Here is a 27,550-nt window from a genome sequence, read left to right as displayed (position 1 = left end):
ATGGTCCACTTCTGGGCTATCTTGTATTTTATATATATCTGATTATATTCAGCCTCATCTTACACATTTTAGTGGGCAGAAACGGTCTAGGAAGGGTTCTGTGCTTAGGCCCCTTGGCAGGATATAAGTATAACCGGTATGTGCACTGAGAATATTAGGGCATGAAGAAGGAGGTAGTTTTAAGTGTATCCATACAAGAGCAGTCCCAGCTGCGCATTTCTAAATGTTTGATGAGTCATTTGGCCTGCGGACTTTGATGGATATTGATCATATAAGACTTGAGTATTGGATTCTGTTTGTTTGTTGTTTTCTGTTTTGTTTTGGTTTTTAATTATTATTATTATTATTTTCTGCAGAAAATTTAAGTTATACTTTCACCAGCAAGTTCTGAGCCTGTGCAGTTGATTGCTTTCCTCTGGAGTAGTACGCCCATCTTCCTTTGGTTATCTGTAGCTTATTCTTTGCAGCCATGAAATCTACTTTGCGCTTTCCTGTTTGACAGTACCGTGATTGTTCATTCACTGGACTTGTCACATGTGCTGAACAAATAAATAAATCAGAGAGCAGTGTCCATGAAAAGCCCTTACTTCCCTTACGAAATTCAGCTTCTCGAAGTACCTCTTTTCCTCTGACATTCCCCAACATGATTAAGAAAGAGCTATATAGAGTGTCTAATCTGACTTTATCTGGATTGTATGATGCAAGAAGTGCTAATAGTAAAGCAACAGGGGGATTTGTTTGTTTGTTTTAGTAAGAGTTGTAAATTTCAAGCACTAACTGTGAACCTTAGACACTGAAAATCCTGAACACAAAGAATTTCCCAGATGCCTTTAGATCTAAGTGCTTGTTTAAAAGTATTTTTTTACACAAATGGCTTGAAAATTTAAAAGCAGGTAGTTATAATTGGTGAGAAACACAAGTGTCCTTGAAGCTGTAAGATTTTTGAATGCTAAGGAAGCACAACAGTGCTGCTGCTTTTCAGACTAATCACCCCAAAATCCATGAAGGACATACTTACAAAGCAATGTTAGTGAATGTACAGATATTTTCACCACAAATGTGCCGTTCCTGTATTCATGCTTCATAGAATTACATAATGAGAAGATATTTGAGATTTTGAAAATTCAGGCTGTTTACTTGAACTTCATAGGCAGTGCAGGGCCTGCTTTTATCCTCTGTTTTATGTAGGTATTTTGCACAAAAAAGAGAAACAAAAGAGCATTTTTTAAACCACACAGAAATTGTCAGCTGGATATTAAGCTTGATGTTTTACTTTAACTCTATTTTAAGCTATTTTTATGGAGTTGGTGTTGACTAAGTCCTTTTAAACCATGATCTCATGGTGTTGTAAGTCGTCTGTGGAATGACATGAACAGTATTTTCAATTAAATTCTAATAATATTTTCAATTAAACATTATTTTCATTTACCTGGTGATGGTAAGACCAGATGGTGGTTATAAGAAATTTTAACAGCAATAAATGGTTAGAAAAGCTTGTACCATTGCTTTAAGGAAGCCAGGCTCTTCGTCCCAACCCTTTTTCCCCTACAGTTGTTAGTGACATAGTTTCTGCATAATTTGGGGAAGTAGTGCTGAGCTAGTTTCAGAGTCTGTTAAAAAAAAAACACACTAAAAAACCCAGGTCTAATACACCTCTAATACTTTCAAGCAGTTTAAATGTATGAGAAGATACGAAGCTTTGAGAGGCCTGAGTGTTATGATTTCTGTCTGAGAAATCAATGAGATCAAATGTGTAAAGGAAAAAATTCCAGCAGGGAGATCATTAGCACTATGAAAAGCACACAGTGCATCAGATGCATTGGGGCTTTACCCAAAGCATTAACTGTTTCCATTGGTTACCTCGGACAAATCATATATAAAATTATTGTAGATCGTAACAAAGTGTAAAACTCATGTTTATGGAATCAGCGTTCAATCATAAAGTAGCTTGTTCTAGTAAGAAATGTTAATTCTGGTGCTGTGCACACAGTGGTGGTTGTACGTCTTCTGTGTCTCACTGAAGAGAAGTCAAATACTGTCTCTAAAGATGAATTTCTTTTCTTAGGGGCCTGAGACATGTGAGGGCAAACTGGAAGCCAAACCTGAATTACTGGATTTAGATGAAGAATTTCGTGAAAACAACATTGAAATTTTGACAAGATTTTATCTAGCTTTTCAGAGTGTACATAAATACATTGTAGATTTAAACAGGTATGTCTTAAATACATGTGGGTTTTCTTAAAGACTAGATTACTGTATAGTCTTAGCAATGAGAAGTTTTCCCTTCGAGATCCAATGTGCTCGCTACTGAAGCATGTTCTTGTGCACCTGGAAACCTGCATGGCTGGAGTGAACACAGGCTTTTACTCCTACTGTTGCTTACTGCCTTAATATATGACTTGAAAACATTTAAGCTCTTTATCCCATTTCCTCAATTGTAAGCTAGAGCTGTTTTTTCTTTATCTTGGAGATTGTCTTGAAGATTTTTTTTTTTAATAAAAGGAGATTCCATATTATTAAACTTAAGTTTTTTGTTGTCTTGCAAAACAGAATATCAGGCAGCTTTTTTTCTTTAACTTTCATTGGCATTATTTTCCTGAACTTAATTTTTCAGCAAAGTTGCTATATTCTCCAGTTTGCTACTCTCACCTGTAAAAAAACAATATGAAAGGTTCATGAAATACTCAACAAAAAAATGTCCAGAGAATCTTAAGTGTAAGGATTGGTTTTGTTACTGATCTTAAATGAAGAGATTCATTAAAATATTAAGTGTTTAACATTACTTATTAAAAAGTAAGGTTACTGGAAAATCCTTTAATAGGAAGAAATCTTCTCTTAATCAAGATTAACATACTCTTATTTCTGGCTCTGCCTTCCAAACTGCAATTGAGATAGCTTTATGGTATTTCCAGGATACATTTTTGAGGTAATGTGAAAATATGACAGTTTTACTAAGATTTGGATTGGAAGCCTTCTCAGTACTCTCTTCCCTGGTTGTTATCCACCCATAAGATTAAGAGGATGTTAGCTGTGAGTTACAAAGGATTCTCTTGTGCCTTTTGCTTACACCATCAGGATATGGAAGGAGGCTTTTGCCAACTGCTTGGCTCTAGCTAGGAGTTCCAGCCTCTCACTTCATAGTAGAGCATCTCCTTTGTCTGAAAAACTCCGTGCTACTTGTGCAGGGAAATGTTCTGAGGTATCTGTTGACTCTCCAAGAAAATTGACCAATTGAGTTCTGAGGACATGTGATTTGAGAGCAAAATAGTCAACGACCAACTCTTTGTTATGATTCCTAGATATCTAGATGACCTCAATGAAGGAATTTACATTCAGCAAACATTAGAAACAGTCCTCCTTAATGAAGATGGCAAACAGCTTCTAGTAAGTATCGAACAGTTTTGTAATAGTAGAAAATGAACTAACTACTTTCATGCCAAACTAGGCAAAGATTTAAGTTTACCCAATGCATGGAAATGCTATGACTCACTTTAAGGAGGACTAAGGAGGACTAAGACCAAAAATCTACAGCCTGCCATTTTTCTTATTTTATCGACTATGTATTTGTTGGGTTAGTTTGCCAATACACCTTTATCTTTAAATGTTACTACAAAAATGCGTTTATGTTATTTCCTTCCTTTGTTGTTTCTTTTTCCAAACAGTGTGAGGCGCTCTATTTATATGGAGTCATGCTACTGGTTGTGGACCAGAAGATTGAAGGAGAAGTCAGAGAAAGAATGTTGGTTTCCTACTACAGATACAGGTGATGTATATTGGTATGCAGAAGCATTCAAGGCTGAAAGGATGTAACATGCAGTCTGTTCAGTTGACTAGGTTATTGAGTTAAGAGAAATGGTGATATGGGCACCTTTTTGATTGACTGACTATATGGACTGACTATATGCAGATAGATTGATAATTCAGCAGAGCTCTCTGAATATTGGAAGAACTTCTTGCTTTAGCTGCATCTGCAGGTCTAGCTGCAAAACTGGAGCAACAGACTTTTTCATACTGTCACAATAGAAATTTGAAACCCATTGACGAATAAACTTTCAGCTAAAGCTTTAGCGCTGCAAGTGTCAGCTATGAAAGTATCATAGGTTCCCAAATGTGCGAGCAAATCTTGGTGAAAAGTCCTGAGTAGCTAAATGACAAACGTTTTGCAAGTTAGACTTCTTGTAGTTACCATGATTAGTCAAATCAATAATGAATTTTCCAGGGTAAGGCTGACAGCATCATTGTATGACAGGGTCTCAAAGGGTATCAGTGCAAATCTTTTCACTCATAAAAGAAAGGGGTATCCTGTTCCTATGCTGCTTTGACTATGTTTATGCATCTCAGTACATAATGAGAGAGGATTCCTTAGCTGTGGAATGCAGAAGTGGATCAACAAGGGAAATTCAGAAATGAGGAGGTAAAAAGAAAAGATAAACCCAGAACAAAACTTCTCTGAATATAAGCTACTTCTTTCTTTTCCTGAATACAGTTCTGTTTCTGCTTTGTGTGCTTATCTGGGATTCCAGTATGGATATTTTTCTGTGTCCTCCTGTAATACTGTGAACATTATATTTGTGGAGTAAGCAACCAAAAATCTCCCAGACCTTAGTATCTGATCATTTCTTTGGAGAAAAGGCATGGTTGCAAGGGGGGGGAAAGGAGTAAATGGTTAGGTCATACAGCTGAATTTTTTGTTCCTTTCCTTTGTAAAACAGTGCAGCCCGGTCTTCTGCTGATTCCAATTTAGATGATATCTGTAAATTGCTTCGAAGCACTGGATACTCGAGCCAACCTGGAGCTAAAAGACCTCCCAATTACCCTGAGAGTTACTTCAGCAGGGTACCCATAAGCGAAACATTCATTAGCATGGTTATTGGCCGCCTACGCTCAGATGACATTTATAACCAGGTAAGTTACTGTGAGAAGTAAAGATCTAAAACTGAATGTAAAATGGTTTCTTAGGTTAGTTACTCAACCATGAAACCCGGATTAAAATAAATCACAGAGTCACGGAGGTTGGAAGGGACCTCTCGAGATCACCTAGTCCAGCTCCCTGGCTCAAGCCGATTGTCCAGGGCTGCCTCCAATTGAGTCTTGAGTATCTCCAGAGGTGCAGACTGGAGAACCTCTCTGGGCAACCTGCTCCAGTGCTTGGCCAACCTCACAGTAAAAATATTTTTTGCATAATGTCTTTAAATCTTAAATGATTGGCCACTCGTAATAACTTTTAATTCCTTCAGAGATTCCCATTATTTTAGTTACTGCAAAGAGATTCATCATCCTGTAGTAGACAGTGTGTTTATAAAGAAACACTAATATTGCTGTTCTTAACTATGACAATTGCATTAATAAAACAAAAATTGAAGCAGAGTGTTTGTAATAGTTACTAGATTTACAGTCTCTTCTGGCTCCTTTGAGAGATCTTTAACAAAGCATTTGCTTTTAAGCAGGTTTCAGTCTTTAGCATGGACAAGCAATCTTATTTCTGTAATTAATGGCACGCTTTTAGTGGGTCCTGGATAACTGAAACAGTTTATAGATGCCATAAAACCAGCATTTGAAGATTAATAAATGATTATAACAAAAAAAGGCTTAAATATTTAGGCTGGCGTAATAATTTAAAAGTAGGGACCATATCGAAAACACTTTCATACTATGAACAGACATTACCTTCAAAGGGGAAAAAAGTACATTTTTCAGGGACTGTGCTGTAAGAATTTTTTGAAGCTATGCACAGTTCTAGAAACAGTGCGCAGAAAAAAGAAGGTAGCAAGTTGTGAAGAGCGCCCATTTTATGACATAATTTATGTCTCTGATAGGAAGCTGTGAAGTGTTCGTGAGATTATGCTCTTGTAAAGTACTTCTTAATCTAGAAATCTTACTGAAATCAGCTGGTATTTTGTATCAGAATCACTTGTCCTCTTTTTTTATATAATATTGGTTTATCGCCTTTGCATTAAGATAATATTACAATTAGTGATTTCTATTTTGTAGTAGTTACAGTTGATAATGAAAAACATGAGTGTTTCTGAACAAAGCATGATTGTAACCAATGTGTTTTTTCCAAATGTAGTACAAAAAGTAGGGTAGAAATCTTCAGCTCAACACAAACTGAACGCAGTTTGTTCTACTAGTTGATGTTGTATCTGACATGTTATTTCCTTTGATACTTGCAGCTTATTCTTGATGGCAGTGGGCAGAAGCCTCCTTTTTTTCCTAGTAGTCTGAACACTTAATCTAATAAAATAACGCAACAAAATTAAAGAAAAATAGAATGTTACTAAATGAAGGCAAATAACAGTTTTCCTAATGACAAATCATTGTCTTGTTGAGTATGATTTTGATGCCAACTTTTTTGTTAGTGTGGAGGTCTTTTAATATAATATCGTATCTATTTTTAAATGAAAATTAAGTTGATAATTTGAATATTTTTGATCTTGCTGATACATGGAATTGAATCATGGTGAATTGAAACATGGTGAATGAAACATTGAAACATGGTGAATAATTAAATTATCTGCATCCTCTGCATCTGCAGCCTCTTTGACTAAATTAAGCCTTGTTTCCATCTGAGATGACTAAGCATACCCGGTCCTTATAAAATAGTTATTTCTAGCTCTTCTCCTTTCAACACATCTTAAGCTCTTTGGTTCATCTCTCCTTTGACTCATTTACAGCACAGTAAAATCTTACTGTAGCCTGGTAAAGTTAGCAGATGTCTACACAGTCAACTTCTGTATGCTAAAAAATATATATGGTAAATATGCTGCATGTGTAAGCATGTCCAGCTTACTTACATATCTTCCTTGCCTCCTAGGGCCTATATATTCAACTCTTTACTGTGCTCCATAATATTTGCAAGCAGTTTATGTTGCATTATATTATTTGTGTTTTGTTTTGTTCCCTTAGGTTTCTGCATACCCATTACCAGAACACCGCAGCACTGCCCTGGCTACTCAGGCTGCTATGCTCTATGTGATACTGTATTTTGATCCTTCCATTCTTCACACTCAACAAGCAAAAATGAGAGAGATAGTGGATAAATATTTTCCAGATAATTGGGTAAAAAAATAATGCAATTCTGTTTTAAAACTGTTCCCTGGATTTAATGTTTTAGGAACAATTTATCTGGTTTTTACAGCTAGAATAGAATAGATTCTTCTCTGGGGAAATTTTACTTTGTTCAGAATGAAGCAGTCTGGGTCAAACCTTCTGGATAAGTATGGAAAGCTGTCCTTTGAAAATATCAGTTATTGTCTAAAATGTTTAAATCAGCCACTCTTCATACCTTTGTGGTAAGGTGAATCATAGAAAAATGTAGGCTGGAAGGTAATACAGGCATCTGCTAGTCCAGCCTTCTCCTCAAAGCAGGGCTAGCTTCACAGTTAAATAAGGTTGCTTGGGCTTTGCCGAGTTGTTTTGAAAATATCTAAAATGAAGATCTACAGCCTCTGTGGGCACCTCTTGCTGTGCTTAATTGATCTCATGATGAAGAATTTCTTCTGTACAACTGGAATTTCCCTGTTGTAGCCTGTGACTGTTGCTTCTTGTCTTTTCAGTGTACATGTCTGAGATGGGTATGGTTCTGTCTTGTTCATGATTTCCCTTTAGGCAGTGGAAGACCACAGTCAGATCCCTCAAGTCACCTTTCCTCTAGCTTAAGCAAACCCAACTCCCTCAGCCCCTGCTTTCATAGTGGGTCCCCATAAGTGTCCTTCTGTGTGATTCATTCTGGTTTGTCCACATTTGTCTCATACTGAGGAGCCCAAATCTGGATACATCACTCCAAATGGGACTTCGTGAGGGCTGACTAGGTGAGAATAATCCCTTCCCTCAATCTGCTGGCTACACTGTGGCTGACGTAGCCTAGTGTATGGTTGGTCTTTGATGTCCTAAAGCTGCATGTTTGATTCACATTCAGTTTGTCCACCAGGATGCTTGGGTCCTTCTCTGCAGAATTGTTCCATAGGCAGTCAGTTCCCAGATTGTGCTGTTGCAAGGGTTTGATTCTGTCCCAAGTGCAGAATTTTGTATTTGTCGTTACTGAACTTTTTGTAGTGACTGCTGATGAATTCTACCAGCTTGTCAAGGGTGCTCTGGATGGCAGTCTTGCTCTCCAACAAATCCCTCCATACCGATGTTATTTGAAAGCTTGTTTAACAATTCATTCCATGCTATTGTCTAAATAACTCAGAAGCAAAACCTGTCACTCTATGCAATTCTATAGACCTTTTCAGATGCAGCAATCAAAATGGAATTACTGTGTGTCTCAGTATTAAGAGTTCCATCCAGAAGCCCTAGTCTGCAAAAACTGCTACTGAAATAGGCTGGCATGTAACAACAGAGTCCCCAGGTAGTCTATATCAAAGGGAATCAGACCTCAAAAAGAAGTTGTTTTCAAATTGTGTTCTTCTGTGCCATAAGCGGAGCAGTGAAGGACGGAGGGAAGAAACTTTAATAGCTGGCTCTTTTAATAAACTTTAGAACCCATCAGTTTCTGAAAAACTGCAGCCTTATTTAAGGACTTGACATTGTGAATTTTTGATTATGCCAGTATTTTTATTCACTTGACTTCATAGTTCAAATTGTTCTTTTAAGACAACACATATCCTCTTGTGATCAGATACGGATGAGTTAGCTGCATCATATGGAACACTTGACTCTTGGGCTTGTTTCAAATCATTGTTAGCAGCCGAAGTGTAGCCTTTTGAGGAACTGCCATCTACAGGAAACAAGGACCTTTGCTTCAGCAGTATGAGAGGGAGCCTCATGTCAGCAGATTGGTGTCCCGTTTGCCTTTCCTGGCTTCCTTTTTGACTGACAGTGTCCCTATAGATGTGATCACTCCAGGATGGAGGAATATCAGAGCAGTAGTGTGACAGAGCTCAGAATGCCACAGCTGTGTATATCCTTCATCTGTCCCTAACCCAAGACTTCCATTTTTAATCAAGTATCTTACAAACACTTGTAAGTCAATCATAATTCTGTGTTTTTAATGACGCTCAGACTTGGGCTAGGGGTCTGAATTCGGTTGCTCTTTGCTCCTTAAAAATCACAGTATGGAATCATAGCTTCCTTGTGTTTGTTTTCACCATAGAAGTTGCATTACATTTCAAGTTCATCCTTTGGGCATTTTTAGAGTAGGACTAATGCAGATTTTTTTTTTCCCCCCTATCATAGTCATTTCCCCGGTTGCTTTTGTCAGTCTCTTACATAGCATCATGGGAATGAAAAAGAAGCCATCAGTTCACGGGGAAACAAATAGAGGCCAAGGATCATATATAGTGACTGAAAGAACTATCAGCTTGTTTTCAGAACTAAGCCTATAATTGTGTGTCTTTTGTTTCAAAGTTTTCTTATTCCTTGATTTTCTAAGGTGGTGGAACAAAAAGTACAGCTGCCCAAAAAGTGTAGTTCTCTCACATTTGTACCCACATATCACTTTCTACTCATATTGCTAAATGAAAAGTATGAATTTTCTTAATAAAAATATAAATGCAACTTCTTGTTTTCTTTTTCCAATCTTAGGTTATTAGCATTTACATGGGAATCACTGTAAATCTAGCAGAAGCTTGGGAACCCTACAAAGCTGCTAAAACTGCCCTCAACTACACGCTGGATCTTTCAAATGTCAAAGAGCAGGTACATAAACCAGAGTTAAGTATTTTTAGCAAGATTCAAGTATATTATATGACATCAATAATGTGTGGGTCTTTTTTTCTTGCATACGATTATGTGCATTACATTCAAGTACAATGCTTCAAGTACATAACTTTATACATAACTTTGAGTTAAAGATACTTCAAAGTTTCAAAATCTGGTCTTTGCAGCACTGCTTGTTTCACCTCCTCTTGCAGTGTTTCTTTCCCCTAAAAAGTTTCAGGGTTGTGACTTGACTGAATAGATGCCAGCACTCATTGCCATATTCTTGAGTATTGGGATGTCTTAAGCTGACTTTAGTGTTTGGTTTCTCGTAAATAACAGTTTTAGAAGTTACACATTTATGCTGACAGAATGTGGCAGTCAGTTACTTTTAAATGGGGCCTCCCAAATTATATAAAAAACAAACTGGAAGAAGCATCTTATTTAAAATAATGACACTGGAATATTGTATGATGCAATGCAGTTAGTTCTGTTTAAGTGAAATCATTTTGTCCATGCTTAAAAAACAGTGAGTAGTATTGGGTTGGTTGATTGTTTGCCCAATCAACAAATCAGTTGACTGATGGTAGCTAAATGCCTCTTTAGAATCTAACCTCAGGACTCAGGAAAAAACACACAGAAGTGTCTAATGAGGAGAACTGTGCTATATAATGTCTAGAAAATGTAGGCAATATGAGCAGAAGTTTTTCCTTAGTCTTTAGGGAACATGTTCTCTAAGTAGAATGGACTTTAATAAGTAATACTTCCATTCCGGAATAAATTTTTGTTGTTTTGCTTCTTAATAGGCAGTAAAATATTGTACCATTTTTTAGGAATAATTTGTAGAGAGTACATAAGTGAATACAGGAAGTTTACAAGTCTGCATTTTTGAAACATCATGCTTCCTGTGTAGGCTCTTAGCTTTAAAATTTACTGTGTAAGCAGTTGTGGTGTATGATATTGCCTACTAGTAATTATAATTTTTAGAGCACTTTTTGATCTACATGCCCTCTATGTTCTCTGGAAGCCACAATCACATTGTACATGATGCATTCCATTTGAGACAAGGATTATATTGATGCAAGCTTTGTGTATTTGAAGGCGAGCAGATACGCTGCAGTCGCTGAGCGGGTGCACACCCAGGTGCAGCAGTTTCTCAAAGAGGGCTGTCTAAGGGAAGAGCTGGTGCTGGACAATATTCCCAAGCTGCTGAATTGCCTGCGAGACTGCAATGTGGCAATCCGCTGGCTGATGCTTCACACCGCAGACACAGGTAAGACTTCATGCTAAACTTTCACTACAGAGCTGTCAATCCTGCTATACTGGTGCTTCATGTTATGTCCCAAGGGAGGATTTTGTTACTTACAGCCTCTTAAAGTCTTTGGCTGAAACAGCACACGTGCATTTCATTAATTCTCGCAAGCTAGTCACAAATATAAAAAGTAGAATGAGAAGTCATGATCCTGTTGTGTAATACTCTGCAGAAAAAGACTGGCAACTTTATATTTTTCTGCCTTGTCACTTAAAGCATCATTCTGAAAGTTTTACCTAGCACCAAAAGGAAAGCAGTAGGCAGCTTCTTAATATCTTGGTAACGAATAGTTAAAAACCGAGGTTTTTATTCTGTTGAACTGAAATTCAGCTGAGACTGTCAAATAATATCTCTGACATGAGTTTGAGTCTGTAAACTTACCATTCCCTTGGTTGAATGCCTGTGCTACCTTCAAGGCTTCTTGGCATGCGAGAGGGATTCTGTTATACCTCCATGTGTTTTCTGTAATGGTTTCAGAAATGTTCATCTCTGGCTTCTCGGTCAGGTGTACTAAATTCACATTTAGTTTGCAGAAGCCAGCAGAAGAGTTTTAAGAAGGCCAAAGCACCACAGAAGCCTGAATTATTTTGTGTTCTAAGGAAGAGTTGTGCTCGGGTGGTGAGACCCATGTAAATGGAGAACAAGTGGAGATTTACATATCAGAGCAAAATGATTTTGCTTTCAAGCTATTAAAAAAAAGAGTCTGTTTATAAAGATTGAAAAACTTGGCCAAATTCTTTAACAGTGGAGAAATCTTGTCTTTCCATTTTCAGCTTGTGATCCAAATAACAAACGTCTCCGCCAGATAAAGGATCAAATTCTAACAGACTCAAGGTACAATCCCAGGATCCTCTTCCAGCTTCTTCTGGATACAGCTCAATTTGAGTTCATTTTGAAAGAGGTAATGTGCTGCTGCCTTCCTCAGCGTTTTCCCATTAATAGCAGAACCGAGCTGAAGACTTGAACAGTTGTAGCACAGTTACCACACAGTCCACTTATGTAAAGAATGATTATTTTGATTTGTACTTATGACTTTTCTGTAGAAGATTACAAATTACTTTTGCTTGGAAGTGACTTTTGCAGTCTTCTCAGTAACTGGCAGTTTTCATTCTTACCCAGCATGTTTATATTTACATGATAACAGGCATAGTAAAATCTGTTGAGGAAGCTGCCTAAGGTTTTGTCCTGCCATGCTTCTATTTTTCAGGCTTTTTTTTTTCAAACAGAGATAAAAGCCTATCTATGTTGAGGGTAGGCTGCTAAGAAAACTCTTACACCTACGTATGAAGTTCTGCCATTTGTAAAGATTCCCCAATAGAGCTCAGGTACTAACCTGGTAGAATATCTAAGAATATGCGTAACTTCATGTACATGCTTTTTTGAATTGGGTTTCTCCGCATAGGCGGAGACTAATATGCAAAGTCAACATTAGGCCAGAGTCTTTTAGGATCTCTAAGCTAAAAAAGTTACTGGATATTTTTATAAGTGACTAAAAATCAACAATATCTGCATCATACTGTTAACTTCTATCACTGTATATCCATCTCGCTGGCTGTATTCTTTAAGTTTTTAATTTTGTATTTAATATTCTGGCAAGGTCTTGAAGTTGTGTAGTAATCATTGTAAGTCAGTTCCATCCATTTTCAGTATTTTGTTTCATCTATTGTAGTATGCTCTCTTGCCGGTTTTGTAAGCTAAATGCTTTGTTTTCAATAGATGTTCAAGCAGATGCTGTCAGAAAAACAAACAAAATGGGAGAACTATAAAAAAGAGGGTTCTGAAAGGATGACTGAGCTTGCTGACGTCTTCTCAGGAGTTAAACCGCTTACTAGAGTGGAGAAAAATGGTAATTATTAAAAATGAAACTGTGGGGAAAAAAGTATTTTGTTTTTATTTCTAAGATAATAGCAAAAGAAAATACATGAGGCTAATACTGATAGTAAGAAAAGTTTTAATGTCCCTCAGCTGCCACAGAGGTCTGTTACATGCTGTCTTATTCAGGTTTTCTGCATAAATTCCACGTGTAAGCCATATTTAGGTAGCTAATATTTAGATGGCCATATTTAAAAAAAAATGGTTTTATCATTTTATTTAGATATGCCAGGTAAGACTATGAAATGCCAGTTCACTTTTCCTCGTGTAAATGGAGTTCACTTTACTGTGTTCTATGTACAAGAGAGTGTGAAGATCATGCCCACTAATTAGGGGGATGGTTTAACCTCTCCTCTCATTCTTTCCCTCAGTTGTAACATGGATTTCTGTTACATCAGCATTTTCCAAACCTTCTTTTGTTTCTCTTCTGCACTAAGTGCTATCTTTCTGATTCTCCAAGTTCTCCAAGGCCTTAAAAGCATCGAATCTGTGTTTCTTTCCAAATTTCTTGCTCTGTTTTTTGAAACATCTTTCTTTTTTTCTTTTTTTCTTTTTTTTTTTTTTTTTTTTTTTTTTTTCTTGAACTGGTCTAAGAATAAGAATTGTAAATCCCTCTCTCATTTGATCAGGAACACTGCATAAAGTGTCAATGTAAGGGCAACATTTTTTGATCAAGCCACAACAACAAAATTTAGAATACAGGCAATTTTCTCACTTGCTTCCACTCAAAAGCAGAATTACCTTACTGAAATATTTCCCTTTATCTTTTTGATGTCAGCAAACTTGTAGCTAAAACATAGAAATTGCAACTTCCAAGGCAATTAACATTGTAAACCCATTCATAAAACACAAATTTATGATTTAAAGGGCTTTATCATCTTTGTATAGATTTTATAATGCCCATTTGTGTTGGTAGTTGTTTTTTTAATGTTGTATGTGAAACTTACCTGAGCATTTGTCCCTTTACAAGTGTACATGTTGCAAGACTAGAAAAGTAAGCGTAAGATAAAGACTTTTAAAATAATCTACAAGTATAGCTTGTTCGTTTGTTTTGACTAGCAAGTTCCCTGTGTCTCTGATGCTTATCATCCATGCAAAGATTAGATTAAATTTTCCTTGTTCTTACATAGAAAATCTTCAGGCTTGGTTCAGAGAAATCTCCAAGCAAATAATGTCTCTAAACTACGATGATTCCACTGCAGCGGGCAGAAAAACTGTGCAGCTAATACAGGCACTGGAGGAGGTATGGGAAAGCAATTTGGAGATATATCACCTCATCCTTTTGAAAAATAGCGTTTCGTACACATGCACTGACTTCCAATAGACGAGTTAAAAAACAGATCTGCTTTTGACAACTGTTGAAGTCTGTAGATCTTTGCAGTTTTATATATACAATCAGGAGGACTTGCTTATAGACCTGGTGATGGTAAAATAAGGGATATAGCATGAAAAGTCATGCCACCTATAGCTGAGGATTAGCAGAGTTTTTTGAATAAATGAATTCAGTGTTAAAAGTCATTTGGCAACGTTACTCATTTTATTAGAAATTCTGAAAATAGATTCATTTGGAGCTAGAGAAGGCAGTTTGAAAGGGAAAATAAAAGTATCTATATGTTATGTGTACATTTCTTCTAATTCCAGGGTATAAAGAATACTCGATATGGTGTTTCACAGTACACCTTCTCAAGTAACTGAAATGTATTATTTAATGCACTCTAAAGTAGGCCAGGATTTGTTAAGTGTCTTACTGTAAGAACATCCTGAAGAAATATGTCAGTTTACTGATTCTATGGGTATTACTGTCCTTAAAGATGAACAGAAAAAAGGAGTTAGTTGATGGGGTCTGTTTGTTTGTTTGTTTTTCGAATATAGGTCCAAGAGTTTCACCAGCTGGAAACTAACCTGCAAGTTTGCCAGTTTCTGGCTGACACCCGCAAATTTCTCCATCAGATGATTCGAACTATCAACATTAAAGAAGAGGTCTTGATCACCATGCAGATAGTTGGTGATCTTTCTTATGCCTGGCAATTAATTGACAGGTATTTTAGCAGGAGCTTTTTCTTCTCCATCAGTCACCATTTGTGAAACTTAAGGGAATTAACATGCATAAATAATACTATAAACTTTCCAATTTAGAAACAGTCTTGAAGCCTTGTTCTGTGAGCTGTTGAGTATGTTTAACTCTCATCAACTCGAATAACAATTCACAGTCATCCCTGTCATGTTATTAGCTGCAAGTTAAGCGATACTGTAACTTCTTATTGTCTATCCTGTTCTAACTGTAACAATTTTGCTAAGCTTCCATCTCCAGACTTTAGATTAGTTAAGTGTTCTCCAAAATACTGGCGTTCCTGTTTCAACCAGAAACAAACAAGGAAAGATAAATGTTAGAGCACTCCTTTTCCATGGTGTGATTTTGATGAGCTGATACTTCCTGACCTTGGCTCTTAACACTCCCTGATGCCTCCTTCTTTTGCCCTACCTACCTCTTTATCTTATTGATTTTTTTTCTTTTCTAGCCAATATCTCTTCAAACCAAAATCCTCCTTTAGTGAAATTCTTTAGTGATCTCGTGTGCCATTTCTAGATTACAGTGGTGCTGGTGACATATGATTTAAGAGTTGAAAATAAGAGCTTTCAGGGAAGAAGCTGATTTGTTTTGTTTGTTTCATACCCCAGCTTTACATCTATTATGCAAGAAAGCATAAGAGTCAGTCCATCTATGGTAACTAAACTCAGAGCCACTTTCCTAAAAGTAAGTATGAACAACAGTTAATGTACTTGAATGCTGCGGGTCAATCAAAGTATTTTTTAAATAGCCCTTAAGGCTGTGAAGTCGCAAAAGAGTCAAAACTTCCTTTCACCAACATTTTTCTATATCCAGATTTTTTAAACAGTATTAAATTAGCTCAACATTAGTTTCAAAGAAAATAAAACCAAGTTATGCATGTTTTTTTATGCAACCAGTTATATTGCTGCTGCTAGGCAATTAAGTCTCATCATCCATCCTCAACTCATTACAGTTATTTGCTGGAGACATTGATGCACAGATGGGATCCTCTGCGTATGTGTCAGAGGAAGCCGAAGGAATTACGAAAGTTATGTTGACTGTGCCCTTGTTTGTCATGATGAAGATCTGGGGTCAGATGAAAATATTTTCTGTAGAAATAAGGATGAGAAATAGCATGGGGGGAATGTAAAATTGCAACAAAAAATGCCTCACACAACTGGTAAGATTTTTTTATAAAATGAAGAAGGGGAACGTAGCATTATAGACTGTTGGTTGTCTTTTACTTTTAACTTTTTTTTCTGTTTGGAAACCTAATGTTGTAACACTGCTCTTTAGGAAGAATCTAGTGCTTTGAGCTGTAGGTTAAGAGCCAGAGCAAGAGAATTCAGGCATGCAATTTATACTAGAAAAACAGACATTTGAAGTTAAAATGTTAACTTTCTTTGTAGCTTGCATCTGCCCTTGACTTGCCACTTCTCCGCATCAATCAAGCAAACAGTCCCGATCTTCTCAGTGTTTCACAGTATTATTCTGGCGAATTGGTTTCCTATGTTAGAAAGGTAGGCATTTGAAAAGGTGTAATTGTCTTGTTCTCTAATTACTCTTCCTTAATTGAAGATACATTGTTTTTAATGAGAATATACTGTGTTTCTTTCTTCTCTCATTTACAAAGGTTCTACAGATAATTCCAGAAAGCATGTTTACATCTCTTCTCAAAATTATAAAGCTTCAGACTCATGATATTATTGAAGTGCCTACTCGGCTTGATAAGGACAAGCTACGAGATTATGCTCAACTTGGACCGCGATACGAGGTGCAGTTAAAAAAGGGAATTCTAAAAAAAGCATATCTTATAGGTGGCCAACTTCAACCTAAGTTTACATAGGTACAGCTCTACAGAGTTATACTTTAACAGTGAAATTGGATTTGTTGACTGAATAAGAAATAAAATTGACTAGTGTTATCATGAGTATACCTTTGGTTTCCTGAGGATAAATGAGTAACTTTTGTTCTATTTGTAGAAGTTTGAATTTTTTGTCTTGTAGAAAATGGGAGAAAACCGGAATGTATTTATAATTGACAGTGATGATTTTTTTGATTTATTTGGGTTGGGGAGGGAAAACCCTAAAAACCCAAGTCTGAAGTGAAGCCCTCCACATTTGGAATGATTGTTCCAGAAGAAGGAGAAGGTTGAAGACTGAATAAGCCAGCAGGGTTAAGGTTTTTGCAGCACTCAAATGTGAGGACAGGGTGGAGGCACGTGGGTTTGGTCAGATAAAGCTGCTATGGCTCATTGGCTTTTTGTCTGTGGATCTTTTACTGCACTGTCTGGAAGAATGAGCAGACATTGAAATTATTTGGTTTTATTTTTAGTATAGGAAGATGAGGAGCAAAAACCTGAGTAGACCAGAAAGTTTCTCTCAAAGAACCTATCTCCAGTTATCAGTTAAAATGCCAGCTTTTTCCAGCAGTTTTTGCCGAAGTGCTCACTTGTTCAGTGTTTTATATGAACAAGCTATGGTTTCTGATTAAGCTGATGTTCAGACCTGAACACCAGGTTTAGACTCCCCTATTAAACTTTGTAAAATCAGTTTATTTTTGTGTGTAGACAGGGTTGGAAGAGGAGGTAGCATTCAGTAATATTTCTTTTATTTTGAGGAGGTAGAGGAGAAGTTACTTATCTTACCCAAAAGCTTTTCAGTTTTGATTTCTGTAGAATTGTAAATCTCAACTGTGTTGTCTCTGTTCTATATTGTAAATGTCTTAAAGGCAAAAGACTGTCTTCTCCGTGCATAAGGGTGCTCACCAAATAATTTAAAACTTAAGTGAACGTGCTAATGCATGAAATCAGTGAAGATACTAAAGTGGACTCATTGCTGGCAGCAGGATTTGTTACAGAATAACTGCTTCTAACCTGCTCAAAGGGACCAACTTAGAGTTTTGTCTGTGATGTTTTGTACACACGTGATGTAGCCAGCAGGGTCTTTCCTCATTTAATTTCTGTGAAGCCTCTGATCTGTTCTTTGCTACTGGCAACACACCTATATTGATCTAATTGAAAGAAAGATTATTATTGTATAATAAGTCTAGAACGAGATGTAAAATTGAAAATACATCAGTGCAGATTACTTTAATCTAAAACAGGAAGCTGCCACTGTGGGAGAAAATTATATCTGTTTAGAGTCATTATTTGAATCTGTTGAATCTCTTCAATCAATTGTATTTTCTCTTTCTATTAAAGGTTGCCAAGCTAACCCACGCAATTTCAATCTTCACTGAAGGCATCCTCATGATGAAAACTACTTTAGTTGGTATCATCAAGGTAACGTTCCGTTATTCCAGTAGGAAAAAGTGGCAATTAGCACTTCAGCACATTAAACAAGACCTCCAGGAAAGATTAAAAGACAAGAAAAAAGAAGTTCATATACAAATTTTCAAACGGTGATGCCTAACTTGGCATCTAGGTTGCTAAGAACCCACAGTTCTCATTGTACATAGATTCATCAACCCGAAGTGGTACTTTTTGGTTTGTTTGTTTGTTTAATTTCTACTGGAAAAATGACTGCAAGCTTTTCTAAAGAGCTGTTTCTTCCATTGGCGGAGACTGCTCTTCCTACATTAACATACCTCTTCTGGAACATCAGGAATGCACATTCTTAAAGAAATACACATTTCTTAATTCATTCTGGCTTTTTATAACTTGACAACATTTTCGGTAGACCATTAACAGAGGTTGAATACGGAATCTACAAACTTTTTGGCATTCAACTTAAAGGAATCATTTAAATCCAATGGAAGTATTTAAATATTTATTCTTTGGACAAGCAGGTGCTGGGAAAGTACATCTGTAAGCACTACTTTCCTATTACATCGTAACTACTTAATATCTTTTTTGGTACACATGAAATGCTTTATATTTTTAATGCCTTTCTGAATTTAAGAAAAAAATGTTACTTCTACTCAGGTGGACCCAAAACAGTTACTAGAGGATGGAATAAGGAAGGAGCTGGTAAAACGGGTAGCTCTAGCTCTTCACAGGGGACTCATCTTTAATCCTAGAGCCAAGGTGTGTAACAGCTTGATTTGATTTTATTTTTTATGTATCTTGGGATTTCTGGGACCTCTTTTAATATACTGCCTTTTAGAAAATAATTCATACTTTCCTGTACAGATTTCCTTTTTTTAAAAAATTACACTTTTTGAACTTCCCAAAAATTATTTGGAATGCCTTATTTGATATTAAAATGAGTTTATTAACTGCTAAGAGTACATAAAATTCAAACACATTTTTTTATTCTATTGCCAAGTGTCCATCAATTCTGACTTCACAGTTCTGTCTTTGTCTGTGACGACTGATGACAGCACTTGATATATATAAGCTGAGTAAACATAGGAAAGCAATGATAGAATAAGGAGTGTGACTCCTTGTTTTGATCCTGTCCAGATTCTTGAGTCTCTCTCCCAGATCAATCAATAGTACCACTGAAGCATAAAATAAACATTAAAAGCAGGAGGAAGAAATATTTAGTAAGAAAAATTACTTCAGATATCAAACAACCTTGGATAAATTTCTCAGTGTTTTTCAGTTCTGGCTGGAGCATAGTGAAATCCTGTAGAGGTTGTTGTGTAAAGGCATTTAGAAGCATTTTGCATTTTACCTGTTCACAGTTTTGGGTTTGTTTTGTTTTTTCATCTGTAGGCAAGCGAACTGATGCCCAAACTGAAAGAAATGGCAGCTACAATGGATGGGTTCCACCGATCATTTGAATATATCCAGGATTATGTCAACATATATGGTCTAAAAATTTGGCAAGAGGAGGTGTCTCGTATTATTAACTACAATGTGGAACAGGAGTGCAATAACTTCTTAAGAACAAAGGTGCTAGTCAAAACCAAGAACAAGTGAAAAGTTGATAAATGTCTTTATATTTGGATATTAATGCTTGTGACTGCTGGAGTGTGTGTACTCCATTGTGCACAGTCTGTGCTGTTGTGACTTCAATGAAATGTGTTAACAACTGTGTAAAACATCTGCTCCCAGTTTTTTCTGAATGATTTCAGCATCGCCACTGCATTAGTTGTACATAAGAAGTGCAAAGTAGCCCAGACAGGATATTTTAATATCCCTTGCCAGTGAAATACCCTTCTTCTTTCTCAAAGAAAATGGAAAATAACTACCACGTCACCATAAACCTCTCTGTATCTATTGTTAGCCATCAGAATGCAGGCTTAGAAAAACTGAAGTAGTTACCAGGTCTTTTTGTGATATTTCCGAAGTGGTGGAGTGAATAGATCTTAAATTTAGCTGGCAAAATGGTTGCTGCTCTTAGTGCAGAGAGGAGCACATGGAATTTGCACCAGGAGCGTAAGTAGTTCTGTCAACCTCCACACTTATCTTCTGCTTGCTTTTTTCATAAGACTCATTCTTCTCTTTGCTTTATTCTGTTTTTATAGTGTCGTGTGTAATTTACAATGTTGTTTTACAGTGTGCTGCTTTTAAATTAAAGGAATACAATTTCTAAGTGAATTAAAAACATGCAATGATAACACTGCAAATTACTCTAAAACTTGTTTTTCAGATTCAAGACTGGCAAAGCATATACCAGTCTACTCATATTCCTATACCAAAATTCACACCTGTGGATGAATCTGTAACATTTATTGGTCGACTTTGTAGAGAAATCCTGAGGATCACAGACCCAAAGTAAGTACTGTGCGTCACAAGCTTGTGTTACAGTGCCGTGCCTTGGGTTGCTCCTGTTCCACCATATACAAACAAAATATACAACAAATAGGTTTTCTATAGCTGTCATATCACCATCTTTATCTAAAACTAAATGTACCATGCTCTAAATTTTAAATATTAGTCTAAAAAAGTTGTGATTTTAATCTAAGAAGGAAAACTGTGTGTTACACAAATAGGAGAAAAAAAAACAGTGAAGGGTGACGAAACTGTTGCAGAGAGAGGAGCAACTAAACATCATTTGAGAGAGACGCTTAGAGAGACTTTCTAATCTCTGCCTGAATAACTCATTACTCAGATTATCACAGGAACTGTCTGAACCTTATTCTGAAGTATTTGTTTGTTTAATTTTTCCTCAGAATCACGTGTTACATTGACCAAATGAACACCTGGTATGATATCAAAACTCATCAGGAAGTAACTAATAGTCGTCTCTTTTCGGAGATCCAGGATACTTTAGGTACTTTTGGTCTCAACGGTTTAGACAGGCTGCTGTGTTTCATGATTGTAAAGGAGCTGCAGGTAATTTTTGAACTCCAGTTTCTCAAGGTCACAATGCTTTTATTGTTTAATAACTCATAGTGAAATAAAACATCTTTTAAATTTTTGAAATGGTAAATTGAAATCAAAATAATTTGAAAAATGTGTGTTCAAACCCAAAGGTAAGAATTTTAGTTACAGATATGATTATGAAAGTTGGTGCTCTTGAATAAATGGTGCTGTGTAACACAAGGTTATGTGTTACATTAAACAGTGGTTTGCCAGGCTTGCCTTTTGAAGGTGTATACTTTGTCTGTACTTAAATTTGACCTCGGCTCAGCTTCAGTTTTCCTGTCTAGGTATCATCAAAGAATTAGATTGTTTGGGTCTACCATGATATAAAGAATGTATCAATTCTATGTAATTACTTTTTCCCTAATATCTCTGTGTGACAACAAGTAGATTTTGTTTTGTTTTGTTTTCTGAGAATAATCCAGTCCTAGCCTTATTAAAGATTTTGAGGAAAATAAGTATTGATGAAGATAGTTCTTCCTCAAAAATTGAGGTAATAGTTGTCTACAATGCGTATTATTTATTGATGAGGGGGATCTGCTAATTGTCCTAACACTGATTAGCATAACTCAGAAAAGCACAAAGTCTAAGGACAGAATTCCTCAACACTTCATCTGTGGAAGTATTCTTTCCCTGCTGTTAAAAAATGTCGCTCTTGTAGCACCAGGATTAAGAGTAGAGTACACATGTGAGGATATTACTTACTTATTTCTTTCATTTATTTAGAATTTCCTCAGTATGTTTCAGAAAAATATATTGCGTGACAGGACAGTACAGGATACCTTAAAAGCACTTATGAATGCTGTCAGTCCTCTCAAAGGAATTATAGGTAAGTGCTTACAGATTAAGATGGAAGAAAACCTTTGTACACTTGCACTAATTTCTCTTCTTGTCCTTTTTTAAATGCCTCAACCTTCTTTTCTCAGCAAATTCAAACAAGGTTTATTCTGCAGCAATTGCAAAAACTCAGAAGATTTGGACAGCATATTTAGACTCCATCATGAAGGTAGGTTTTACATGACTTTGTGATACACAGAATTTACTCTGACCTCTTTGGTTATGTCATTTAAGCTGCTTATTTTACAATGTTGTATTATGTTGACCTGGAATTCTGTAACATCACAAGTGAAGCAGGCCTGGATTTGCAAGAGCTCCCAAGTTTCATTTGTGCTGACAGCTCACACTCCACAAAGTGCTCAGCATTTTGATTCACACCTCATAGTTTGCCAAAAAATCTGGCACTAGAGGTCTGCTCTGGGAAAGCTGAGTTAGTGCTCAGTACCAGTTCTGAGACTCCCTATGGTGCCTTGTGAACATCACCTGCTTAAGGGTAAAGTTTGGAGCAGTAGCATGTCCTGAACTTGCCTTGTTCACACAAGTCAGTCTACCATGCCAAAGATGTAAATGAGCTGTCCCGTTAAAAAGTCTCTTTATCTTGTCGTTGTGATATTTTGCAACCCCAGTTTTTCAGAGTGCTGTGAATACGTGTGTGACACTGAAGGGAAGAGGAAAGGGCAGGAGAGGAAGGGGAAGGTTGACTGCAGCAGGCTGCTCTGTTGGGTTTTGTCCACTTTTTTTGTGCCATTGCTGACCCTGAGGTCTACGGGGAGGTGGGGAAAAGAGCACAAGCATTTTCACTTCCCAGTGAAAAACAAGCAAGTAACTGAGGTTTTATACCTGTTACCTTTTTAGTGGCCTTTCCACACTGCCTGTGTTTGCTACCCTGAATTGTGTGTAAATCTTGAGTACTGTGACTGGTTCTCCTTTGTGCTGTGCAGCCGAGGTCTGTCCGTTCTGACCGCAGGTGATCTGAGTCGGGCTCTGTTCCCAAAGTTGCTCCAGCCACTCTGGATGTCCCTGCTTTGGGCAGCCCTGTGGAGGTTTTTAGCTGTACTAAGGGCTTTGTGTAATTTATTTAACTGTAAACTGTTACTCGTTAAGTTTTTCCGTAGTCTGACTTTTCCTTTGTTGCATTCAGTGTAACACCCCACCCTTTTTTTGTTTGTTTGTTCCAACAGGTTGGTCAGATGCAGATTTTAAGACGACAGATTACCAATGAATTAAATTATTCCTGCAGGTTTGACTCCAAGCATTTGGCTGCTGCCCTGGAAAATCTCAATAAGTAAGAACTGCATGTATCACTGTGATATAATTAGCTCAGCAATCCTTAAAACCTGAACTATGGCAAAATATGGAGTCTGATTGTATTCAGGTTTTTATTGATGAGTATTTGAATTTGAACCCAACAAAACCATCAAAAATAAATAACTTGGCAAGTAATATGTGTGAACATGCTAGTGGACAGCACAGCTTCTAATTTCATTTGGTTATACCTGGATTTTAGGTTGTATTTGGATGAGAAGTAAGAACAGTGAAAATGTGCAGTGCTGATTTTGAAATAATTATAATGCTTGTAAAAAGATATTCCAAAAAAAGTGGTTTACTCTTGCTTGTAACCATTTACAGGTTTTATGTCTATGAAGTTTTAAAATTAACATGACATGTGACATTGTGTAAGGTTTATTTGGGGATAACTTAAATAAGTATTTAATATAATAAATTTGTTTTCCTTTTAGAGCAATATTGGCTGACATTGAAGCCCATTATCAGAACCCATCACTACCTTATCCTAAAGAGGACAACACTCTCCTGTATGAAATCACAGCTTATCTGGAAGCAGCTGGCATCCACAATCCATTAAATAAGGTCAGACTTACATTCTTGTGCTTGGCACAGTTTTATTTTTCTATTTTATTGATTATTTACTGAGGGAAAAAAAAATAGTATGTGGAAGAACTATGTTCTTATCTTTTTTTTTTTCCCCTCAGATCTATATCACAACAAAACGTCTGCCATATTTTCCCACTGTCAACTTCCTATTTCTCATTTCCCAGTTTCCGAAACTTCAGTACAACAGAAATTTAGGTATTGTATAAGTTGTTGTTTGTTTCAACCTAATGAAAACCTATGTGAAATTATCTGTAGATAAGATAGTAAAATCATCTGCATAGAAAATACTCGGTTTGTGACTTTAGGCCATCATATCCAGGCAGGTTTGTTATAATATTGAAGCTAAAGACAGTGGTGTAGGAAACAGAATCCAAACCTCTGAGTTTGTCATTCCATCGTATGCCTTAATTTAAAATCATTAAGCCATTTGCTATGGAATAAATGCAGTTGTTACATTAGTTTTTAATTTTTATGTGTGGGCAAGCAGAAGGGGAAGCACAGAAACTTCAAGAGAATATCTTATACAAGTTTTCTCCTGGTATAAATAATATGTTCTGGTTTATAAACGTGTTGGTTTGGGTTTTCTGTGCAGGAATGGTGTGCAAACGGCCAGCTGATCAAATCGACTGGCTTCCTTTAGTTCTGGGACTCCTTACTCTGTTGAAACAGTTCCACTCAAGATACACAGAACAATTTCTGGCCCTGATCGGTCAGTTTATTCGTTCAATGATGGAACAGTGCACAAGGTATCCACGTTTTACTTTTTCCCTAAGTATCACCTCTGTGAACAGGGCTTCAGTACTATTGTCGCTGCTTTTTCACTATGTTTTTCTAGCAGACTATATTTGACATAATAATAACAATGTATTTGACTAAATGTAAAATTAAAATACTATTTCTTTTTGTAATGGGATCATACGGGAGCTAGTGGAAACGGTGTTATTTGAAGGCTGGCATTTTCATGTAATTTTATTCAAATAACTGATCAGCTAGTAGGAGTATGATCTTCATGGTGGTTTAATTTTAGCCAGAAGATTCCAGAAATGCCTGCAGATGTAGTGGGTGCCCTCATGTTCCTGGAAGATTACATTCGCTACACAAAGTTACCAAGAAAGGTAAGAAAGAATTCCCTGTGTCTGGTAAGTAGCCCTGAGCAGGACTCCTGTTTAGAGGAGCTAAGTCTTGGTTTGTGTTGTGGCTATGTACTACAGTTTGCACGTATCTACTCTGGAACATGGGCATCACCTGTAAACAAATCCAAAGTATTGGACCTGTTAACCTTGTTCAAAAAGCAGTATTGACCCTTTTCAGGTGTTCTGTAAAAGATTGCCAACAGGAACTACAGACAAAAAAGCTGTTACCTGATAGGAATGGGTCATAATGAATTATTTTACCCTCTACAAGCTACGAATTATCTTACTTGCATACTTCGTGTAACTATTCTTATACTAGTTGTAGTATCCTTATGGATAATTTATTTTCTAGAAAATACAGAGATGATACAAAATACAGAAAAGGATTTTGACTTTGTGTGGATTTAAGAAGAGTTTATTCCATTTGATCTTCAGAGATCAAGTCTATTACTGGGGGGGGTTTGGGAAGGGAAGAAATAAAATAGAAGTTCTGAAATGCTGCAGAATTAAATAATAACAGTCTTAGTAGGTTTGTTATTACCTGCAAAATGCAGAGCAAAAATGCTAATTAGCAAATCTAAATTTTGGTGAAATGCCATCTCCAGTCCTTGATTTCCTGCCCTTCCTCTCCTGCCAAAGCGTGGCCTCCCAGGCAGCATCTTTATTTCACATGCAAGGGACGTTCTGAGAGTCTGGGCTTGTAGAGAGACTTTGTTTTAGGGTTAAATGCAACTTAACTGCATTTGAAGAGGGTATATTATTTGTATGTGGTCTTAAGTCCTTATCCTGTTTGCTGTAGGCTGTACCTCAATGATTGTGCAATAAGCCACTTCCCAGCCAATACTCACAACCAAGAGAGAGATTCTTCTCTCCTCCTCCCAGCCCACAGCGCAATGTAGCGAAGGTCCCTGTGTCAGTTTTGCAGCTGATGTATCTGGTACCTGTTCCAGGTCCCACCTGAGCCCAGTGCTGAGTGGCAGAGCAGCAGGGAGGGTGTCAGTGTCCATGTCCCTGCAGCCCCACACAGAACTTCTGGGCTCAGCCCGGGTGGCCTTTCATGCTGTCCTGACAGGCTCTTCCTTCCTTTGAGCAAGAACATCCAGCAGCATGTCCTAGAGCCGGGGTGCTTCAGGTCGATTGTGTTCTGTGCTTGAGTGATAGATCAGATACACTCGTTAGTGGATGAACAGAGCATGTAAATGAATCTCAAAGAACATACCTGACTGTGGGTTCCTGTTTACTGTAGGTTGTTGAAGCACATGTGCCCAGCTTCATTTTTGATGAATTCAGAACTGTCCTATGAATATGGAGAAGGGACCAAGTATTTCCCCTAAACGGAGGAGTGGGGAGCTAAGGATGAGACAAGTCCAGCTTTTCAGAACTGTGTCTTTTCTGCGCTTTAAGGCAGTACCTACAACTGTCTCCGTGAAATGTAACCATCAGCACTAGTCTGTGTAATTAACACCTGTTTAAATCTTGGCATGATACACAATTTGTGTCTCATACAGACTGTGTACATTTTGTACTGTGCATTATAAATGCTGTATGTAATTGTTTATGTATAAATCATTTAGTATTTGTTCTGAAGAACTATTTGTGGAAGTTTGACTTTTGTATCGTAAATAAACAATGAAATTGGAAAAACTTGTTGGATAGGTTGCTAGGACTGATGATTCCAAAGTGTCAGTTTTCCTGTTAAAAGAGCCGTTAGTGAGAATGAATGTTCAGTGAAAAGGGGTTTGGTGTCTGCCTCTGTACTACAAAAACTTAATTTTCCTCTATAGAGGACAGAAAAGTAATTAAATATCCGTAGCTGAAAAGTCCTGTCATGCTATATTTCTTTCAGTGCAACTGTAACACGACCAGTGGTGGGGACAAGTTTTTTATTCCAAGTATCTTTCAGTCCATATATGAAACCCTTTCTACCTGGCATAATTTTCTTGCTCAGGGCTGCTTGGGCAAGGCCAGTGGGGGCTGTTTTTCTGTCACTGGGACAGCAATATTCCACCCGTACCTAGCCAGCTTGGAGCTGGGAGCCTGTAGCAGGGAGGGCTGTGGGTCCCACCGTGGTGCCAACCCCCTGCCAAGGCTCTGTGGCGTTCAGCCAGCACCGACTGCCACCTCAGGGACACCTGCACAGCCCCACGGTCCCTCCCGGGGCAGTGACAGACTGTCCCCAGTGTGTCACCCACTCCACTATGTTGATGACATCCTGGTGACAGGACCTGCCCAGCAGGATGTCAGGGAGATGCGGAGCAGTGTCATGGGCACCATGTGAGGACATGGTTGGGAAGTTAGTGCAAGGACCGGCACTAGTGACTGGCCTCCAGCTGGATGTTGTGCTGCTGACCACAGCCCATGGGCCCAGCCCTTCAGCCGGTTGGTTAAGCTTTGTTTTCTCTTCATAAACTGATGCTGACTACGGCCAGTCACCTTCCTGTCCTTCGCCTGTCTGGGCACAGGTTCCAGGTCTGTTTGGTCCATCACCTTTCCAGGGAGCTGCGGCTGGTCCTTCTGCAGCTTCTCACAACCTCTTCCTGAAGGCCGGAGTGATGCTT

At 37.4% G+C, this 27,550-nt stretch overlaps 1 protein-coding gene across 1 annotated transcript in view; it reads left to right on the top strand.

The window, feature by feature from the left end:
• WASHC5 (WASH complex subunit 5) overlaps positions 1 to 26,725 on the top strand; it is a 28,358-nt gene extending 1,633 nt beyond the window's left edge. Inside the window, exons 3-29 of the mRNA XM_065627516.1 lie at positions 2,066 to 2,211; positions 3,300 to 3,384; positions 3,663 to 3,763; positions 4,713 to 4,905; positions 6,907 to 7,059; positions 9,526 to 9,639; positions 10,741 to 10,912; positions 11,725 to 11,852; positions 12,668 to 12,797; positions 13,954 to 14,066; positions 14,696 to 14,862; positions 15,503 to 15,578; positions 16,283 to 16,393; positions 16,507 to 16,647; positions 18,076 to 18,156; positions 18,799 to 18,900; positions 19,534 to 19,713; positions 20,414 to 20,538; positions 20,937 to 21,099; positions 21,856 to 21,958; positions 22,056 to 22,135; positions 23,148 to 23,251; positions 23,706 to 23,835; positions 23,958 to 24,054; positions 24,452 to 24,605; positions 24,887 to 24,974; positions 26,239 to 26,725. Coding sequence (XP_065483588.1) covers positions 2,066 to 2,211; positions 3,300 to 3,384; positions 3,663 to 3,763; positions 4,713 to 4,905; positions 6,907 to 7,059; positions 9,526 to 9,639; positions 10,741 to 10,912; positions 11,725 to 11,852; positions 12,668 to 12,797; positions 13,954 to 14,066; positions 14,696 to 14,862; positions 15,503 to 15,578; positions 16,283 to 16,393; positions 16,507 to 16,647; positions 18,076 to 18,156; positions 18,799 to 18,900; positions 19,534 to 19,713; positions 20,414 to 20,538; positions 20,937 to 21,099; positions 21,856 to 21,958; positions 22,056 to 22,135; positions 23,148 to 23,251; positions 23,706 to 23,835; positions 23,958 to 24,054; positions 24,452 to 24,605; positions 24,887 to 24,974; positions 26,239 to 26,295 — 3,294 coding nt within the window. The 3' untranslated portion in view covers positions 26,296 to 26,725. The remainder of the gene's footprint in view (positions 1 to 2,065; positions 2,212 to 3,299; positions 3,385 to 3,662; positions 3,764 to 4,712; positions 4,906 to 6,906; positions 7,060 to 9,525; positions 9,640 to 10,740; positions 10,913 to 11,724; positions 11,853 to 12,667; positions 12,798 to 13,953; positions 14,067 to 14,695; positions 14,863 to 15,502; positions 15,579 to 16,282; positions 16,394 to 16,506; positions 16,648 to 18,075; positions 18,157 to 18,798; positions 18,901 to 19,533; positions 19,714 to 20,413; positions 20,539 to 20,936; positions 21,100 to 21,855; positions 21,959 to 22,055; positions 22,136 to 23,147; positions 23,252 to 23,705; positions 23,836 to 23,957; positions 24,055 to 24,451; positions 24,606 to 24,886; positions 24,975 to 26,238) is intronic.
• Positions 26,726 to 27,550: the final 825 nt, after the last annotated feature.

The sequence above is a fragment of the Caloenas nicobarica genome, chromosome 2 (assembly GCF_036013445.1).
Source record: "Caloenas nicobarica isolate bCalNic1 chromosome 2, bCalNic1.hap1, whole genome shotgun sequence".
NCBI classification, from domain to species: Eukaryota; Metazoa; Chordata; class Aves; order Columbiformes; family Columbidae; genus Caloenas; species Caloenas nicobarica.
This window is presented reverse-complemented; position numbering and strand designations above follow the sequence as displayed.